Source organism: Myxocyprinus asiaticus, chromosome 5 (genome assembly GCF_019703515.2).
Source record: "Myxocyprinus asiaticus isolate MX2 ecotype Aquarium Trade chromosome 5, UBuf_Myxa_2, whole genome shotgun sequence".
NCBI classification, from domain to species: Eukaryota; Metazoa; Chordata; class Actinopteri; order Cypriniformes; family Catostomidae; genus Myxocyprinus; species Myxocyprinus asiaticus.
Genome location: NC_059348.1, coordinates 31025363 through 31047600, shown reverse-complemented (window position 1 = coordinate 31047600; position 22238 = coordinate 31025363). Strand labels below are relative to the sequence as shown.

Below are 22238 nucleotides of genomic sequence, written 5' to 3'. Positions count from 1 at the left end.
GCATGCAAAAAAATAAACCATCTTTCCCTCAGGCATAATCCGGACAGCTTTGGGGCCTTCTGACATGGACAGGGAGCAGAGGGAGCACTACCAGGTGGTGATTGAAGCCAAGGACATGGCTGGCCAGAAGGGCGGCTTAACTGGCAGCACCACAATCAGCATTAGCCTTACCGATGTCAACGATAACCCCCCTCGTTTCACCCAAAGTAAGTGTAGTACCTGGGGGTACGAACACCCTGTTCTCTTTCAAGTGCTTGACTATGCCACCTTCTGGTAAGGGCAGGAGGAACCCCAAATATCTACAAATGTCCTGCCCACAAAGGGCCAGTGAGTGAGGCCATAAAATGAAGAAAATGAATACAAAATGTATTATTGCAATTCTATAAGTACATACATTTTCATGGTAAAAATGTCAAGAGAAGAAATTATTTAATTTAAAAAGACTGCATTGAAATAGACTGGTAGTTCTCCCAGACAGGAAAGTCTGCTTCACACACCACCTCAACCCACCACCTGTGAAAGACAGGAGGAAAGACACAGAAAGCCAACACCATACACATGCAACACATCAACCATAAAACTCTTAAAAGGCCTCTAGTTACCAACTATAATATACAACACAGTGCCAGCATTACTCATACACACCACAACAACCAGTGTCACAAGATGCGGTTTCCCCACCGCAGAAGGAAGAAGTAGTGTGTTGACACAGACCCAGCCTTGCACAAACCCACGAAGCACACAAGAGGAGAAAACAACCACACAAAATAAATAGAAAAATACAGACTTCAATTTAGTTAAATGTAGGATACAATATCCCAATGTAGTTAAATATAGGATACTACACCCAAATACCATAAAAACTAAAATAAATGAATAGATCTAACAGAATTAAAAATTGGCAAATTTAACACATGCAGTAGGCTACATAAAACAAAATAATACGTATAAAACAACAACAGAGAAACAGTGGCTGGCCTGGTCCCTTTAAGAAAACAAAACAATACATGTTAGTTGCTAGCCACATAACCTACTGTATCTCAAATATTTTAACATAAACAAAGGAGAACATACTTCGCAAGGATACGCAACCACAATAAAGCACAACTCCAAAATTGCAGCACTAGTCCCAAAGAAGCTCCAACAATACAAATACAAAATAAAACAATAAACATAAAACACAGATAAACCTCAAATCACGCCATTAATATTTATATATATAATTTACCAATTATTAAGTGCTCAACATGGCCGCAAAAGCCAGTATAGATGAAACAACAGCAACAAATGTTCATTTGCCTCACTTCTCTCTGCAGAGGGTGGAAACTTAGCCCAACAAAGTCATAATAAATGCGGGATTGAACCATCACATCGCCATTAAAATCAACACGCAAAGCTATCAATTTTGCATACCTATATCAGAGGGTGAAGAGAAAATGCAGGGAACATTACAGTTTTCTCAGCGACAATCACATCTATATTGGTCGTGGCAACCGATATTTATACCTTCTTAATCGCGTGGCTAACTCCCCCTGTTTAATATGCCCCGATCCCCACATAAGCATGCGTCCAAGTTGGACACATTTTTATTTCATTTTTCTGTAACTCAACTGGTATAGCATTGCACGAGCAACACCGAGATCATGGGTTTAGTTCTCAGGGAAATACTGATAAAACGTATACTTTGAATGCATTGTGAGTTGCTTTTTAAAATATGCAAATCTGTGAATTTCCGCAAACTGATATTTGCGCAGGACATTTGTTCCACAATTCTGATGATTCTTGTTTTAGTTTAATTGCAGTTTAATTCCAGCACACACCTAAGCATATAACAAGTCAGACCTTACTTGATTAAATTCAAAGAAATACAACCCACACGCCTCAAAAATAAACTTAGATGGATACACTTTTTTGTGACCTTTGAGTGAAGGAAAATGGTTAAGGGCAAAGCTTACATTTTCTGCTTCACCAATTGCGTGAGGTCTTTGTGTTAATTCTGATTAAATGGACTGAGTGGGCACAGCTCGGTTACTCTTTTGTGTTTCTCTTAATATAATCTATTGTTTCAGCCTGCATGCAGATAGGATGATAATCAGAGGAATGCTGGCTATGAGCACAAAGCGGATTTATAACGGACAGTAAAGTATCTGTCACGTTTTCCTTTCATAACTGTAAACAAGGTGATAGAGAGCAACAACCAAAAGTATGTAAAGATTATTATTATTTGGATTATAAAAGAAATACATTTTAAATTCCTACTTTATGTTTTTAAAGCCTTTAATGGACTGGCACTGAATTATCTCTCTGACCTTCTGAGTGCATATACATCTGTTAGACATCTAAGGTCATCTGATCAGAGATTATTGATGATTCCTAGGTCTAGACTGAAGTCGAAAAGTGACTGTGCTTTTTGCAATTGCCGGCCCTAAACTGTGGAATAGTTTACCAATATCCCTTAGAGAAATTTCGACAGAATCAGAATTTAAATCAAAGTTAAAAACTTTTCTTTTTGCGCAGGCTTATGATTGCCCTTAGAGTTCAAAGGTGTAAACTTATATATGTGCTTTGATGTACCTCTTTATCTTGCATTGTGGTTTGTACAGCATAGCTGTATTGATGTATTTATGTGATGTATTTTTGTGATATTTATTTTATTATAATTGTACAGCAGTGGTCAATTACTGTTGTTTATTGTGCTCTATAAATTGATTGATTGATTGATTAAAGAAATTTTAAAAAGGACTTTAATTGGCTACAATGTTAGATGCATTGTTCAGATGTGTTGATTTAATTTCTGAATGCAGACAATTTATACTTGATTAATTCCTCTGAAACTTTCATGTAGTTTCACAACCTGAACTCAGAAATATGTAAATGATCTCCCAGTGTGATATTGTAAGTGTTTATATTAGATTCTCTCTAAAGAATAAAAAAATAAATTAAAAAAACCATAAGGATTTACAATTTAGGAATGTGTGAGATTATCGGAGTTGTAGCACAGAGGGTGTTGTGTTCACAACATAAAAAGAGCTGTTGTGCTCATGGGGACCTGGGTTCCAGCCCTTAGGATATATATCAAATGTGTGAGATCTTGAGCACAAACCCTGACATGAGAATTGTAATCCTCAGGTATATATCAGTTCAGCGTGCCAGAGCTCACTGAGGCGGGAGCATCCGTTGGCAGGATAAAAGCTGTGGATGCCGACATCGGCAGAAATGCGGAGATGGACTACACCGTTGTTGGTGGAGATGGCCTAGATGTGTTCGAAATCATCACAGACCGGAACAACCAAGAAGGCATACTTACCGTTAAAAAGGTAAAGATGATTTTTCTTTTGTACTTTGATTTTTAAACTACATTTTCAGTCATAATGCATGCAAGCAGGATCCAAATTTAACACTCAGCAAGCACCAGTTGCGAAAAGTAACCTTTATTAAGAACTGCAACATAATACATGATTTAAATTGAATGGGAAGAACAACAGTCTGACCCGCACTTATGTCTACTAAAGAAAAGATCTGTCACTACTCGGACGTCTTCTAACAACTTTTACCTTATTGGGAAATTTACCAACATAAGTTTATATAGGATGGCTAAAATGTCTTCTTCGGATCTCCATGTGGCAACACATATGTGGAATATTCATCCTATTAAAGGGATAGTTCACCCAAAAATGAAAAATCTGTCATAATTTACTCCTCATGTTGCTCCAAACCCATATAACTCTGTGCAACACAAAAAGAGATGTTAGGCAGAATGTAAGCCTTAACCACAATTCACTTTCATTGTAACTGAAAAAGAAGTAATGAAAAGGAATGGTAGCTGTCTAACCTTCTGCCCAACATCACTTTTTGTGTTCCACAGAAGAAAATAAGTTACATGAAGGTGATTAAATGATGTCAGAATTTTCATTTTTGGATGAACTGTCCTTTGAAAATTAAAATACTCATATCATATACTCACCTTTCTGCCATCCCAGATATGTATGACTTTCTTTCTTCTGCAAAACACAAACAAAGATTTTAAATGAATATTTCAGCTCTGTTGGTCCTCACAATGCAATGAATGGTGACCAGCTCTTTGAAGGTCCAAAAATGATATAAAGGAGACATAAAAGTAATCCATAAGTCTCCAGAATCCATATCTTCTGAAGCAAATTGATAGGTGTGGGTGAGAAACAGATCAAAAGTCCTTTTTTACTTTAAATCTACACCTTAACGTTCACTTCCACATTCAGCCACCTACTAGTTGAAGCTGGTCAAAGGTGGAGATTGATAGTAAAATATCTTTAATATATTTAAGTTGACTTAAATATTTATCTGTTTCTCACCCACAACTATTATATCACTTCAGAAAATATGGATTTAACAACTGGAGACTTATGGATTACTTTTATATTTCTGGTCACCATTTATTTGCATTATGAGGACCAACAGAGCTGAGATATTATTTTAAAATCTTTGTTTGTGTTTTGCGGAAGAAAGAAAGTCATACACATCTGGGATGGCATGAGGGTGAGTAAATCATGAGAGAATTTTTATTTTTGGCTGAACTACCCCTTTAAGCCACCAAAATATGATGAAAAAATCACAATGTGTCTGAATGTTTTTGTGACAGACGCTGTTTCATTGAGAGACAGAAACTGGCTAGTAGCAAATAGTTATGAGTGACAAAATGACCTGTGTTGTTTGTCACAAGGTATGCAAGGAAAAACCAACTATAATTAATAAAAATATAAATAATTAATATAAATAATAATTAATTAATAATAATTGCAAACATGGGGACAAAAACATTTTCAATAGAAAAATCATGGCTTTTTCATGGCTTATAAGAAATAATTATGGCCAGTATATTTTATCAGTTCACCCGTCATTCACAGATGTGGCAAAAAGTTACGTTTGGACCAGGCATGCAAGTCTGAAGAGCTTGTTTTTTTTATTTTTTTTAAAAACTTTTTTAGAATAAATCATTTTCAACAGATAACACTAAGGGACTTTCCATTATGTATGACCTGAAGACTGAGTGGGTTGTTTACTCCTGTGAATGTGTTTCCATTGCAGCCTCTCGACTATGAGAAAAAGAAATCATACACACTTCAGATCCAAGTGCAGAACACACATCCAGACCCGCACTTCCTGAGCCTGGATGCTAAGGACATGGCCACAGTCCGGGTCAGTGTGGAGGATGTAGATGAGCCCCCTCAATTCGAAAAATTCAGTTACATTTTGGAGGTGAAAGAGGACGCAGCTGTGGGAACCGTCATAGGATCAGTCAGTGCCGTGGACCCTGATATACGACGCAGTCCGGTCAAGTAAGACCTTGTATTAATATCATCTCATCACAATGGGTCTCATTCACTAATAACTGTGTTCAAATGTGGATAGAAAAGGCTTCCTGCACAAAATTTCTGCCTGATTCACATCAGATGCATACACACATACATTTGTTCTTAACCTTGTTCTAATGTTGATGAATCTGGATTATTCTAAATTAGGAAGTGCCTGCTGTTAGTAATTGCCATAATACACACTCAAATAATTTCTATACAAGGGCATATCCTTATGCTCTCACCTAAAAGCACACGCTGTAAGATCTCTGAATAAAGCAAAAAAAAAAAAAAAAAAAAAAAAACACCTCTTAAATAGACCTATATTATAAGTGATCAGCTACATTTTTATGCAGGATCTCAGATAGAACTGTAACATACATAATTTTTGTTACTCTGAAATATTTAATACTTATTGTTGGGTAACTTAGTCATTCGATTTCTAATAATAATTACATACTGTACAGTATATATACGGTGTATACATACATAATTAGAAATTGAATGACTAAGTTACCCTACAATAAGTATATACTATACATTTGAAGTCAGAAGTTTACATACACTTAGGTTGAAGTCAGTAAAACTATTTTTTTTAACCACTCCATAGATATCATATTAGCAAACTATAGTTTTGGCAAGTCATCTACTTTGTGCATGACACAAGTAATTTTTCCAACAATTGTTTACAGACAGATTGTTTCATTTTTAATTGACTATATCACAATTCCAGTGGGTTAGAAGTTTACATACACTAAGTTAACTATGCCTTTAAGCAGCTTGGAAAGTTCCAGAAAATGATGTCAAGCCTTTAGGCAATTAGCAAATTAGCTTCTGATAGGCTAATTGGAGTCAATTGGAGGTGTACCTGTGGATGTATTTTAAGGCCTACCTTCAAACTCAGTGCCTCTTTGCTTGACATCATAGGAAAAGAAAAAAATCAGCCAAGACCTCAAAAAAAACTGTGGACCTCCACAAATCTGGTTCATCCTTGGGAGCAATTTCCAAACACCTGAAGGTACCACGTTCATCTGTACAAACAATAGTGTGCAAGTATAAATGCAATGGGACTACGCAGCCATCATACCGAGGCACATTCTGTCTCCTAGAGATGAAAGTAGTTTGGTGCGAAAAGTGCATATCAATCCCAGAACAACAGCAAATGACCTTCTGAAGATGATGGAGGAAACAGGTAGACAAGTATCTATATCTACAATAAAACGAGTCCTATATCGACATAACCTGAAAGGCTGCTCAGCAAGGAAGAAACCACTGCTCCAAAACCACCATAAAAAAGCCAGACTACAGTTTGCAAGTGCACATGGGGACAAAAATCTTGGATCTTTTTGGAGAAATGTCCTCTGGTCTGATGAAACAAATATGTAACTGTTTGGCCATAATGACCATCGTTATGTTTGGAGGTAAAAGGGTGAGGCTTGCAAGCTGAAGAACACCATCCTAACCGTGAAACATGGGAGTGGCAGCATCATGTTGTGGGGATGCTTTGCTGCAGGAGGGACTGGTGCACTTCACAGAATAGATGGCATCATGAGGAAGGAAAATTATGTGGCTATATTGAAGCAACATCTCAAGAGATCAGCCAGGAAGTTAAAGCTTGGTCGCAAATAGGTCTTTCAAATGAACAATGGCCCCAAGCATACCTCCAAAGTTATGGCAAAATGGCTTAAGGACAACAAAGTCAAGAGTGGCCAACACAAAGCCCTGACCTCAATCCAATAGAAAATTTGTGGGCAGAACTGAAAAGCATGTGTGAGCAAGGAGGCCTACAAATCTGACTCAGTTACACCAGTTCTGTCTGGAGAAATGGGTCAAAATTCCAGCAACTTATTGTGAAGCATGTGGAAGGCTACCCAAAAGGTTTGACCCAAGTTAAACTATTTAAAGGCAGTGCTACCAAATACTAACAAAGTGTATGTAAACTTCTGACCCACTGGGAATGTGATAAAAGAAATTAAAGCTGAAATAAATAATTATTAAAATAAAGTAGTGATCCTAACTGACCTATGACAGGCAATGTGAAAAACTGAGATTGTATTTGGCTAAGGTGAATGTAAACTTCTGATTTCAACAGTATATATACATATCTGTGTATGCATGGTTAGTGAATGTGACTCATTGTTTCCATAGATCCTTTCATCTCCCTTCTTCTGTGTCTACATTTACAAGATCACTTAAAATCTTGATATATAAATATAGATTTCCCAACACTGTAGCTTGCAAGCCACTTTAGCATCTGCCCATTTGTTTCCACTGACTTTTTTTATATCCGAAAAACCCTGATTAATCTGTTTGAAGCTATGGCGATATGAGCTTAGATGGACTGTTTCCCAGAGCTTGCTTATTTAATCCACATTTAATTTAAAAGGTCCTTCAATCATAGCATTTTTATGAGATAATTGTAATAAACTACAATTATGAGAATATATGAGGATATTATCACTGTCCAAAGCGCCCTAATGATAAAGCTGATGCGGTGGGCTCAGGAGGACAATAAATGTATGTTTTTCCCTCTGGAAAGCACAGTAAATAAGAACACAGAGTAGAAGTGCAATTAAAAAGCCCTCTGCAGCAGAGAACAGGGCTTCAGGGCTGGTAATTATCAGGGACATCAGGGACATGCGCAACACTGTCATTCGCAACATCGGGAGGCTAATTAGGAAATTGAAGAATCCCACTGATTGATTGCATTTGAAGGAGCAATATTGTGAACTTCTAGTAAAAGAACAGCAAATGGGAGCAGGGCATGTGTAAGCTCAGGGCAGTTTGATTTCAGTTCTAGCTCTGGTGTGCATCAGTACTGGTTCAAGCATCCTAAAACATATGATCTTCTAAAAGGCCACTTGTGTTAACATTGATACTCTGTTTTACAGAATTATGGATAGCAACTGAATTGTATGGTGTGAACAAAGCAGTAAGTCACGGGAGGCTGTGTGTTACACTGATTTTACATTAACTGGAGTGCCTAAAATCTCCTTACCCTTGGTAAAATCACTGTTACTCACAGATTTGAGAGGCTTACTGCTTTTATGAAATGCCAACAACAGCAGAAATATAATAAAATACACCAATGGTCAATAAAAAGTAAAATTTCGTATTAAGAATGATCAGAATAAGCAATTCTTCTGCCAATTAAAGTTCATTAGCCTAACTGTAGAAGTTTTCAGTTCCCATGCAGCTAGGTGCATTTCTAGAATATGCGGTCACAGATGTGCAATTTTAGTCCTTTTACAATGGCTTTGAATGCGGCTCATACAATCAGAATTTAGAGTCTGAACCATATGCTTTATAATTACAGGTATACCATTGATCGACATACAGATGTGGACAGGATTTTTTTTGTCTATGCGGGGAATGGATCTATATACCTGCAAAGGCCTTTGGACCGAGAAGAATTTTCTTGGCATAATATCTCTGTGATTGCAGCTGAGTTCAGTAAGTAGTGGGCACCACACGGCCAGTCATTATGCCAATACAGATCAACTTTTCATATCTCACAGCCGCAGTTCATTTGGAATACATTTATGGGGCTAAGCTCAAGTCATTCAGCATTAAATTTCTCCAATAAGATTTCCCCATTTCATTTACCATGACAGTTTATATAGAGTAAATATATTAGTTTACTTCTTTTAAATGGAAAATCCAGTTTCCTCCTTTGCCTCCAATAAAATGAACTTCTAGTATCCTAAGTAGACTGTCATCATCTGCCACATCTTTTTAAATGGATAGTTCACTCAAAAATGATAATTCTGTCATAATTTGCTCACCATAATGTTGTTCAAAACCCGTATGACTTACTTTCTTCCATGGACATCAAAAGGAGATGTTAGGCAATATGTTATTCTCAGTCACCATTTACTTTAATTGCATCTTTTTTCCATACAGTGAATGAAAGAATGTCATAATGGTTTGAAACAGCATGAGGGTGAATAAATGATGACCGAATTTTCATTTGTAAGTGAACTTTCACTTTAATGAAACGTTTTTATTTTACCCCTTAGACAACCCTCAGCTGACTAGCCGAGTGCCCGTTTACATCTGCGTACTGGATGTCAACGATAACCCCCCCATGCTGGCATCCTTCTACGAGACGTTCGTCTGTGAAAACGCCAAAGCCGGCCAGGTAAAGAATGCTTTTAGTATATGTTTCCCATTTTATCTGCCACATTGTCAATTTTGATGTAAGATAAGGGGGAATAAGTCCACTTCTCCTGTTTGGTCGGTGGATGGATGTGTTGATTTAAAGCAGGGGCGTCCATTAAACAGCGTGTGACCTCTACAGAACTCACACCTTCGGAGAGAGATAGAGATCAGTGATGAGTATTTTTCCTTCATGGATTAGACGGCAGAGCCTTTTCTGTCAGGCTTGATGAGATTATGTGTCATGGTGGATGACAGGGGCTGTCACATATCACAGGCACTTCATAATAACTGTCCACCTCTCCTCCATTTCCTGACTCATCGTGTATCCCTCGTTGTCTGTCATCACCCACCTCACTGACCCACCCACCTCAGCATCTGGCAGAACTGTTAAACCTGGTGTGTGCCATGTACTTGGATCTACATAGGGCTATAGATAAACATAGCGCTTATCAATAAACTAAAGTATCATATTACACAGCTCTCTGTAATACTCAATTCTGATTGGTCAATGGCGCCTTTTAGCAGTCTGATATCTCAGAGTAACAACTGAACCTCCACATATCAGACCGCTTCTCTGGGTATTGCGAATTTGCTTGTCATCTTTCCTGCTTCTCGGATCACTGTGCGACCTCTACAAGTAAGCTAATAAAATTTGAATCAATGTGCATTTATTTATTTATTGGGAAGTACTCTTATAATAAGCTTGAAATGAGCAGTGAGATACCGACTCCGACTAACCCAGAGGTGGAATTTAGCTGTTCAGTGACTTCTCACATTACATAATTTCAACGCAAATCAATGCTTCATGTCCATTTTTTTTTTTTTTTTTTTTTTTGGCATGTAGTCTTGTAATAGGCTGGATAATGAGGTGTTAGACACTCATTTTCACAGAATAAACAGCAACCTTTCAGCAATTTCACCTGTTTAGCTATTTATTTCTTCTCACATAATTAAATAAGTTTAATGCAAATCAGTATTGTAGGGTATGCCAATTAATGCATACAATGTGTGATACAATACGATACGATATTTTTTTACACCCTTAATGGTCACGATTCAATACCATATTGTAACAAGTTCTTTAACTCTCTGCAAGGAGGAAGCGGGAGATGGCAAAATCCAATTTAAAAGGGTATTTATTTTTTCAACACAAATTTGCTTTCCAGCATAACACAAAAGCACACACATAAACACTGCTTGCTCTTAAATCTGTCTCCACTCTCACTGCAATGACAAACAGCTGTTAAAGACAATCAATGACAGGTGATGACCCTCACCATTCTCCTCTCCCGATCTCGCTCTCCATTCACAAGCTGGCACTCGACCACGCCCCCACCACAACACATACTGTATGTATCATACAATACATAAACAAACACATTATATTGTAATTAAAACCAAGCAGCACAACTTTGAGACCTGTTTTCACAGGAAAACACAGTGTGGCGGGGCGGAGGGCGGGGCCAGGTCGGGATTCCGCACACCTGGCCCCTAATAAGGCTGATTAAGCCTGAGAGGGATAAGGCCGACCGGAGACGGCGGTGTGACAGAGAGAGAGTTATGGACAGCTGTCCGACAACTGTGTGTGTGTTTGTCTTTTTGGTTTAAGTTCATTATTAAAATATTATTTATATTGTTAAGCCAGTTCTCGCCTCCTCCTTTCCATTGAGTGTCGAAATCCGGGAAGGAGGAGGAATGCGCCGTAGTAGAGTCCTCGCCACTACCATCCACCCCAATGGAGCAGCCACGGCCATCCGCCGGGGGACAGAGGAGCCCGGCCGCCTGAGAGCGGAGGAACGGCTGCCGACCGCGAGGAGAGGAGGGGCTCCTAACCGACCGCCTGGAGAGGTCAGGGCCGCTGCCAGGGGCAGAGGAGACCCCTACCATCCACCGAAAACACGGCGGGGCGTTCCGTCCAGGGAGGCTCTGCTGTTGTCCACCAGAGGGTGGAGGAGTGGCCGAGAAAATTTACATGCAACGTAAAACCACTCTTGAACGGGAGTTTGTGCAAAGCCCGGTTCAGTACTCGCAGGTCCAAGATTGGCCGCAACCCACCGCCTTTCTTCGGTACGATGAAGTAGGGGCTGGGGGGCCACCCCTGGAGCGCCATACCTGCCATAAAGGAATGGTGGCCAGTGGTCATGATAACGACCGCCATGAGCACCGGATATTTGACCCAGGGAATGAAGAAACCGCTCCTTTTCTGAACGTGTAGGTGCCGCAGCCCTTTGGGCATGTGGCGAATCAACGAAAAGGCAAAGGATTCTCCTCCCGGCCCTCCACCGGGGGATGGAGTGGTCTGCTTACCATTTCCAGGCTTGCAGCAGGTCTCGATGTGCCTGGGTCGCCCGTCTCAGGGGCGATTCGAAGCCTTCCTCTGGTTCTTGGTGACCGGCCGTGAGACAGGTGGCATCTGCTTCCTGCGGGTGGCTCCATGCCGGGTCCGGGCCACGGGGGTGGGCTGCGGCGGAGCTGGTGTTGTTGCAGCAGGAGGACGCCCTTGGTGACGAGCAGACGCGGTGCGAGGTCTTGTACCGCACTGATGCAGGATGTGCTGAATAGCCTCCATCTTCTGTTTCACCGTTGAGAACTGCTGGCCGAAGTCCTTGACGGTGTCGCCGAACAGGCTGACCTGGGAGACGGGGCATCAAGGAACCGTACCATGTCAGCTTCCCACATCTTGATCAAGTTGAGCTATAGGTGGCACTCCTGGACCACCAGGGTGGACATCGCCTGCCCGAGAGTCCGCACCATGACCTTCATCACCCGGAGAGCGAGGTCGGTCGCCAAGTGCAGCTCCTGCATCAATCCCAGGTCAGAACTACCCTCGTGCAGTTCTCTTAGCGCCTTGGCTTGGTGCACTTGCAGGGAGAGCCATGGCATGCAGGGCGGAGGCAGCCTATCCAGCGGCACTGCAGGCTTTAGTCGCCAGAGACGACGTAACCCTACAGGTGCTGGATGGGGGTATCAGGTGGCCCCGCCAGATGGCGGCGTTTTGTGGGCACAGGTGCACCTCAACTGCCTTATCCACCTAGGGAATCGCCGAGTACCCCCTGGCAGCCCCACCATCGAGGGTAGTGAGAGCAGAGGAGCTCAGAGACTGGGTCCGGGCAGTGAAAGGTGCCTGCCACAACCTCGTGGGCTCCTCATGCACCTCCGGGAAGAAAGGGACCAGGGCGGGGCATGGCCGTGAGCAGCGCTCCGGGACCAGGAATCAATCGTCAGGCTGCGAGGGTTCAGGGGGATGGAGGTTCCACTCCAGCCTGACACACGCAGCCGCCCGGGCAAGCATGGCTGCCAGCTGTGCGTCAGGCTGTGACTGGGTGACCGCACCCAAAGGTGGGAGCCCAGTCGAGTCCTCAGCGTCAGACTGGACAGCCCGCTCTCCGATGCTGCAGTTGAGAACTCATCCACTTCGCGAGCACCGAAACGAGATTGCGAACTCGCCCTGAGACGAGCCGGCGATCTCATCCCAGCAGGGCAAACGAGCATTCTGGGGAATGGCAGGTCCGTGGGGAGTTACCGGCGGAGTGGTTCCCATTGGGGTCCCCAAATCACCCCCAGTGCTAACCGACGCGGCCTCAAACCCGTAGGTAGAAGGACCGAGGCGGGGAGCTGCTGGGGTGGTCTTTCCCTCTAACGAAGAAAAAACCGGGACCGCAACGTTGCCATGGTCATGCTCTCGCAGTGAGAACATGACCCGTCCACAAACGCTGTCTCAGCGTGGGCAGTGCCCAAGCACGTAAGACCGCGATCGTGGCCATCGGAAGCGGAGAGGTAATGACCGCAACTAGGAAATACACACAAACGGAGAGGCATCTTTAAAAAGACGCTCTCTGTTAATGCCACTCTTTTAGAAGGGAAAATATACTCTTTCAGTAGGAAGAATATACTCTTTTAGCTGCTGAAGCGCCCAGGGGCGTTCTCTGCACTTCACCAGTGCAAGAGGGGGAGAAGCCGCTGTAATGCGCCGTAAATCCAACAGCTTTTCAAGGTGAATGGATCGGCAGAGTAATTCAGCTCGCTGAACACAACCGCTCGGCTCCGAAGAGAAAATCTGAATGAGTGGTTGCGAGCCAGCTCCTTTTATACCCGTATATCCGGGGGAGTGGCATGCAAATTCCACTCACCAATTCCCATTGGCCTTTTTTCAAAATCAGAGGTGCTTGGGGCTCCCAAGAGTGACCCCTAATGTCACTACATCGACACAAAACTGAATAAAAATATTTTGTTAAAATAAAACAGTTATTTAAAGACAGCATTAGATTGTACATAGAAAAGGTTTGAATTCTGGTTCCATTCCTTTCCAACAGACTGCTGTAAAAACCCAGAGGAAAGGAAAGGCAGCCAGTAACACAAGAAATCTGGCCAGTCTCTAAGCCTAATGGTGGGGGGGGGGGCATGAGGCACACAATGGATGATTACATTTCTGTCACAGCATGTAGCCAGTGCACCCTTGAGAGATGCATTTAACCTAAAATTGCACTTGGTAACAACTAAAGATAACCATAAGCCTCAATTACTGAGCCAACATCTTTTCCCACAGTAAACGTACATATAGTGTTTGCATGTAAACACTTGTAAGGTCTGAAAGATGACATTGTGAATGCCAAGTACTATGCACTCTGTTAAAAATGTATTGTTATCAATTGCTTCTCTGTCACAGAAAATCCAAACAATCAGCGCAGTGGATTCAGATGACCCGGCCAGTGGACATCGCTTCTTCTTCTCTTTAGCACCGGAGAGCTCAGTGCAAGCAAACTTCTCAGTGCGAGATAATGGAGGTGGGTGCCCTTGCATATTTTCAGCTCCTCCAACTAGCTCACTGTCGCTCCTCATGATGACAACACAGACAAATCAAATAGTAGAATTTTTTAGGGCTTGTGGCTTTATGTCTAGATGTTAAAATTTGGACAAGATCATTCTGCAGTAGCCGTAATATTAGGTCAGTCTGAATTTGTTATGGTCTGCCGAAAGGGCAGCTCCCTTTGACTATTCTTTCAGCTTCTTCTTAAAATGATAGTACACCCAAAAAATGAAAATTCTGTCATCATTTACCCACCCTGATGTTGTTCAAAACCCATATGACTTTCTTCCATGGGACACAAAAGTAGATGGTAAGCAGAATTTTAGGGACTGTCAGCCTCAGTCACCATTGACTGCATTGATTGTATCCCTTTTCCATCCAATGAAAGTGAATTGTGACTGAGGCTGTCATCTCCTTTTGCATTCTATCAAAGAGAGAAAGCCAAATGGGTTTGGAAAAACATGAGGGTGCATAAATGATGACATAATTTACATTTTTTGAGTGAACTATCCCTTAAATCAGAAAATGAATTTGTCCAATTCTGGACGTCAATTCTTTATCCCATTTTTTGCCATATTTTTTACAAGAAGAGATTTCTTTCATCTGACATTCTAGGAAAGTCTCTTATTGTCTTGTGATAATGATCATGTGCACTAAATGTTTTCATATTTAGTTTGCTATTTTTCATGTTAAATGGAACTTTAATACCCCTAGTACATATGTTGGTCTTTTTTTTTTTTTTTTTTTTTTTTTTTTTTACATCTGTAATCTACATGCAGTTACAGATGCAATGTTAAACATGTTCATGTTCAGACTGTCATTTATCACTTGTTTTTAATTATAGCAGTTGACAGTATACAGTGTTGTGATGCCTGTTCATGCTTGTTGGAAGATCATACTTCCCACTTATGTAGTCATAATTACAATTGAGTCACATTCAAGTGTTTTGTGATCAGAAAGAATAGGTATAATAAACTTAGTACTCAATTCTTCATAGACAACACAGCTGGGATCTTCACACAACAGACCGGATTTGGCCGAATGCACAAGAGCACCCATCTAGTGAATGTGGTGATCTCAGATGGCGAATTTCCCATGCAGAGCAGCACGGGCACGCTCACAATTCGGGTGTGCACGTGCGACCGTGATGGCAACATGGAGATGTGCAACGCCGAGGCGCTGACCAGCTCTGCGGGACTCAGCACAGGGGCACTCGTGGCCATCCTGCTCTGCATTCTTATACTGCTCTGTAAGTTTCACTTCCACCTCTCTTAACAGTCAGATCACTTCTTGCTACATCCGTCTGATCACTGCTCCCTCCATCTGTCTGTCTGCTGTGAGTTGGCCTGCTCATCTTTCAAGCTCTTTGTTAGTAAGACTCTTCTTTTCATTTTCCCACCTGTCAACCTGTCAGTTAGCGCTTTTGTCTGTGCTACAATTTGATTAATTACACTTCCAGTGGTCTGAAGTGCAAATGCCTGATCTGCATGTAAATTAATATGCAATTAAGTGAAAAAAAAAGAAAAGAAAGAAAAAGGTTTTCTGACATGCTCAGATGGCTGAACTGATAAAGCTCAGTTGCCAGTTATTTAATCAGGAAACTGAATAACAAGGGCTAGATTTCAATAAAGCTCTAATTAATCCAGTAATCCAGTGATTTAATCCAATAAAAGGGAAATATCGTCACATTTGAATTATAGGCTTACTTTATTGGAAAACATCTTCATATGACTGCATGTGTAATTGATCACTTTACTGTGCGGCTTGTTTGTTTCCTTTGGATTTTTGTGATGCAGTTCAATAGGGATAAAAAAGAGAGCTTTTAGTAAGCATACTGTTATTTGGTTTGGGAAACCGTTAATATCAGCCAAATCTCACCTGTGAACTGCGTGTAGCAGTTCTCCAAAAGACGTGACACCAAGGTGACATCAGCAGTGTAAAAGCATGCATCATGCATGAAACTCTTCATACTCCACTAAAGTGAAAGATCAATGATAAAAGCAACCAACCAATACTAAACATTTTGCATTCACACACAGTCGCCCCAAGAGTATATGGACACTTTAGCCACACATAAAAATATATATATGTCATTGAATTAGGTTACAATATTAAACCAAGTGGCAGCTGCAAACAAATTATGCTAGAGCATTTCTCATAAAAGCCATTTACGCAATTACTGCACTGTAAACAGACTGGTCCCAAGAATTTTTTTTTTTTTTTTTTTTTTGTATGAAGTCAGTTTCCCTCAAGATCACACAGGTGTTCTTGCAGAGAAACCACAGATGTAGTTCAGCACATTACCTATCGACATGTTCCAATAATGTTAGACAGTTATACAGTATACAGGTAGTTTTATCATTTAAGGCCTAATAAACTTCTTTAGTTTCGCTTGAAGAATTTGCCTGTGTTATCTTTCTTTAAAATAAATACCATTTGTTTGTTATTTTTTCATCAAATGCAAAGACATTTAATTTTTTATGACATTTAGTCATTTGAATTATGGGATGATGACAAAGCTTCTTGTTTTTATTTTTTAAGTAACAGAAACTAAGAATGTTAACAGATTAAAATAATTGACACAATCAATTGTGTGATTCCATAAGTTTCTAGTATTGCCAAAAAAAAAAAGTACAAAAGTTATAGGGAGTTGTTGAATTAAAGTAAGTAATTTGATGTCAGTTTACATGTCTAACTTGATTTTCCACAGTTTTTAGTGGCTTAAGTGTCCAAATACTTTTAGGGGCCACTGTATTCTCACCCAATATAAGTCTTTCTTGCCATTTACATTTTCATTTGCCTAATTTTATAGTGATCGTGGTGCTGTTTGCTGCCCTGAAACGTCAGAAGAAGAAGGAGCCTTTGATCATCTCCAAAGACGACGTGAGAGACAACGTGGTCAGCTACAACGACGAGGGTGGTGGCGAGGAGGACACCCAGGCCTTTGACATTGGAGCGCTTCGCCACCCGGAGGTGATGGAGGAGAGCAAACTGCGGCGGGACATCCTGCCGTCCGAGTCGCTCTACCCCCCACCGCCACTCCGTAGGACCATCGTGCCGTCCCGAGGCAACGCCGATGTGCGGGACTTTATCAACCAGCGTGTACAGGAAAACGACGGCAACCCCACAGCTCCTCCTTATGACTCGCTGGCCACCTACGCTTATGAAGGTAACGGATCAGTGGCGGAGTCACTCAGCTCACTGGGATCTGTATCCTCGGAGGGGGAGCAGAACTATAACTATCTCAGCGAGTGGGGGCCACGCTTCAGGAAGCTTGCTGACATGTATGGTGGAGAAGACAGCGACTGGGACTCCTAACAGATATCTGGCAGACTGCGGAGCGGGACTCATTTGCTGTGCTGCCTCTAACTGAAGACTGGAATGGCAGAATGAGGCAGCCTTATTTCTTTTACAAAGTGCCCTTTTATCCTTCTCTTTGTCCTACAATCAGGCACTCGGGTCCTCCGTCCTGACTGGCTGTGTATTTTCTCTGCAAAGCAGATGCATAAGAGGAGATTAACTTCTCACAGTGCAAGGAGGACGCTTCTGTACGTTCCAGACTTTAATTGTTTCTCTTGCACATGTGCTCTCTCATGCTCATCAGAAAGAGATCAACTGCAGTAACATCATTCTGGATAATCCCAGATTTTTCTTGAGATGTACTGTAGTTTACACTCTGCGTTTGCAGCTTTTCATATCTGTAAACATCACTGAAAACGTACTGAAAAGCCTACCATCTGATCATGCAGAATTACTCTTTAAACTCTGTTGCAAAATAAGTTCATCTGAAGACTGTGAGTCTCTTAGACACTTGAAGTGAACTTTAGCAGGCATGCTATAAACCATTGACTAAAAAGGCCAAGACCAAGTTGTACTTTTTTTGAAAGAAATGAGACCAAGGCTAATCTTAAGCCTGTGAATTCATCATCAGACCTCAATGTGTAGCAGGAAGCTCAGAATCAAACGTTCAAGATCATAGGAGTTGTCTAATAACTGGGAGGCATTTTGAAACCCTTACTATTAATCATTTGCATAATTTTACTAATCTAATTACGCACTCAAGAAAAGATGCGTTGTACTGTAACCAGAATCAAGACAGATTGTTTGAACTCCTTGTAGACCATCTAGAAAAATGGGTCAGAATATGTTTCATGGTTGGCACTGGTTTTCATCATCCACTTAAAAAAAAAATAATAAAATGCCAGAAGCTTACAATTATCTGCTATGTCACTGGATCTAAATGTGTTTTGCTTGAATTCCTTTAGCAGTCTGGCACACTTTTGCTTTAACTCAGAACTGCTTAGTATTAGTTTCTCCTCGTGAGAGACACATATTCACACAGTCCCTTAATGACATGCTGCAAAACGTAACATTCCATAAAATTACCTTAAAACATTACTTAAGCATTTGTCTTAATGGGATTTGTCTTTTTTTCTTCTTCTCTTCTTCTTTTTTTTTTTTTTTTTGCTCCATTCATCCAGCTGAACAGAGAGACCTTGAGATAAAACACAATACAGTCAAATCAACAAAAAGAATTAAACCTTAATATATTTACATAGAATAACTGATTCAGTCAAAGAATAGAGGGATTGAATGCAAAATTGTAAAATAATCACAGTTTGAAGCTGTAATTCCCACCTTTCCACAGACAACTGTGCAATAAAAGAGAGCATCAAGTCACTATGGAAGCAATGAAAAGTTGATTGATTTATTCCTTGTCTGAATGATAAACACTACAGTGTTGTACTGAGAAATCTTATCAGTAAATCACTTGGCCATGATTGTGCCCTCTCTTTAGACTACAAAATTAGCCTGAGATTGTGTTCACCTCTGCGGTTAGGAAGGGGGGAGTTCGCTCTAAACAGTGGTTGAGCAGGTAAATATTTGTGTTTTAGAAGCAGAATTACGATTTCCGTTTTTTGTCATTTATATGCTGTAAAAAAATAAAAAATAAAAAAATAAAAAAAAAACAGGATAAAAGATGGTTATTCATGATGTAAAAAAAACTTGGTTTAATGAGCAGTGTTTTGTACCAGTGGCTTGGGAAGAGTAGATTATGTCCATGTACTACTTTGCTTTATATCTTGTGATATTTTGTACCAAATATTTATAAACTGCGATGATGATTAAATATCATTGAAATATGTACATTCTGTTTTATTGTTTCCATGTGTTATGAACGTGTTCATCTGTAAATGTGAGCCGATTTCAGTTCATTTGATGACGTGCAGATGGATTCAAACTTTCATTAAAATAAATGTTCTCTTTTAGAGAAACCATCTGAAGCTCAGTAATTATTTTCAAGTCACATCCAGAAACACTTGCATTGCATTGTGCTTTTGACTTATCACAACCAATTTATATTTATTTATTGATTTGTTTTGCAAATGACTATTTTGCTGCTCACCATTTTTTTTTTCTTTTTTTACTTATCAAATTAATTTTTTTTTTTATTGATTATTACACAACAGAGAAAAACACAACACATACACATAGAATTAACATTTAAATTTTAACCCCCACTAATATCCCTCCCAATCACCAACCCCACCATGACTGCCAACGAACACCCCTGTGGTCACATATAGTAATAAACACACACACACACACACACAAAAAGAAGAAAACAAAAAAAGAAAATATAATAAACATACATAATTAAACTAAACTTCTCTCTCCCCATCCCCTCTTATTGAGTCCCCAAAAAATGCTAAATAATTACCCCATTTCTTAACAAACAAGTCCCCAAACCCCAGCCTTCTATTTGCAACCTCCTCGAAAGCTGCCACCCAACCCATCTCCGCAGACCACAATGGTGGCGCTCCATCTGACTTCCATCCCCTTAAAATAATTTGTCTGCCAATCATGATACTGGTCAGAACCCAATTTTGTATATGTTTATCCCCCAAATTTATGACCACCGCATCACCCAAAATACAGAGTTTGGGGCAAAGTAAAATTTGATTGCCCAAGATGTCACACATACAACTCTGAACCTTCAACCAAAATTCTTGGATCTTAACACACCCCCAAAAAACATGGGTTGTGTCTCCATCTTCTGATTGGCATCACCAGCAGGTGGGTGTGTCTTTAAGACCAAACCTATGCAATCTAGAGAAGTTCCAACAGAATCTATGTAAAATCTTGAATTTCATAAGATGAACTCTTGCAGACTTGACATTTTTTAGAATCCTAGCCCACACTTTCTTCTCCAGCATCAAATTTAAATCTTTCTCCCATAATCTCTTGAGAGAAGTTGAAGCTCCATCCCCCAGACTCTGAATTAGCAGAGAGTAATACACTGATGCCTCATGACCTTTTCCAAAAGCGGGGGGGGGGGCTCTTTCAGGTGGAAGTGACCAACGAGCCAAATGTCTGAGACCGAATGCATAATAATAAAATAAAATCTTAGGTAGGCCTAGCCCACCTTTGTCAGTCAGCCTATGTAATTTATTAAAATGTAATCTAGGACGCTTACCATTCCAAATGAAGGACTTCGCTATGCTATCAAATTGCTTGAAATAAGAGAGGGGGACATCTACAGGGAGAGATTGTAACAGGTAATTCAATTTTGGAATACAATTCATTTTAATAACATTAACCTTCCCAATCATAGATACATGTAATGAAGACCACCTGCCCACATCGCTCGAAAACCTTTTTATTAAGGGGTCAAAATTAACTCTAACTAAATCAGACACATTTTCTGGGAATAAAATGCCCAAATATTTAATACTCTGTTTGGGCCACTGGAAGACGCCCGGCTGAAAAGCAGTTACTGGGCAGTACGCTGTCAGAGCCAAAGTTTTGGATTTAGACCAATTGACTTGAGAACTTAAAAAGGAATTAATAATTCTGTGGAGGCAAGGCATAGATCTAATGGGGTCAGAGACGAATAATAAAATACCATCTGAGTAAATCAAAAGCTTATGCACCACACTTCCCGCCACCACCCCTGGAAAATCATCTTCCCTTCTTATTGCGGCTGCTAATGGGTCCAGGGCAGACAGAACAATAATGGGGAAAGAGGTCAAACCTGCTAGGTGCCCCTATCCAGAGTAAAATAATCAAAAATTAATCCATTTGTTTGTACCGCCGCTACCGGGTGTATATAAAGTAACTTAATCAATCCAATAAAAGTATTCATAATTTTTTTATATAATTTTATTTATTTATCACACATTATATGTTTGCACATATACAGTGAAATTCTTTTTTTCACACATCATAGCTAAGCTGGGGTCAGAGTGCAGGGTCAGCCATGATATGGCACCTCTGGAGCAGATAGGGTCAAGGGCCCAACAGTGGCATCTTGGCAGTGCTGGGGCTTGAACCCCCAATCTTCTGATCAGTAACCCAGAGCCTTAACCGCTGAGAATCTGTATATTTCCAAAATCTTCTATCAAACGCTTTTTCAGCGTCAAGTGAGATGGCAGCCTGTAGGCAAGGCCTTAATTATCTTGCCAAGCTCCTCCAAGTTTATCTCAGAATCAAGAGAATTTGTTTGCTCATTCGTCAATTTAGAGAGTTCTAATGGTTCCACAAAGTTTCTAATGTCTTCATCAGTAGACGAAGATGTGGAACTATAGAGATAAAGATAGAATTCTTTAAAATCATTATTAATATCAATGGCTGAGGTAAATATTTCACCACCAGCAGATTTCACTGAGGGAATGGCAGAAAAAGACACTCTCTGTTTTATATATCTAGCCAAAAGCTTCCCTGCTTTGTCCCCCGACTCAAAATATGACTGTCTTGCCCCGAATAGCCAAAACTCCACCTTCCATGACAAAATAGTATTATATCTGTATATCAATTAGGTCAATTCTCTGAGGCCATCAGACAACATTCGGTGCTTCAACTCTGCCTCGGCGCTTTTAATATTCCCTTCCAACTCCACGAGTTCTTGTGCTTTGGATTTGTTGATGAATGAGGCATAC

The 22238-nt window shown here is 40.5% G+C and overlaps 1 protein-coding gene across 1 annotated transcript in view; it reads left to right on the top strand.

The window, feature by feature from the left end:
* Positions 1 to 19445, top strand: part of LOC127440455 (cadherin-6-like) — a 40275-nt gene extending 20830 nt beyond the window's left edge. Inside the window, exons 5-12 of the mRNA XM_051697031.1 lie at positions 33 to 206; positions 3130 to 3317; positions 5065 to 5315; positions 8647 to 8783; positions 9350 to 9471; positions 14158 to 14275; positions 15296 to 15547; positions 17111 to 19445. Coding sequence (XP_051552991.1) covers positions 33 to 206; positions 3130 to 3317; positions 5065 to 5315; positions 8647 to 8783; positions 9350 to 9471; positions 14158 to 14275; positions 15296 to 15547; positions 17111 to 17616 — 1748 coding nt within the window. The 3' untranslated portion in view covers positions 17617 to 19445. The remainder of the gene's footprint in view (positions 1 to 32; positions 207 to 3129; positions 3318 to 5064; positions 5316 to 8646; positions 8784 to 9349; positions 9472 to 14157; positions 14276 to 15295; positions 15548 to 17110) is intronic.
* The last annotated feature ends 2793 nt before the right edge of the window (positions 19446 to 22238 follow it).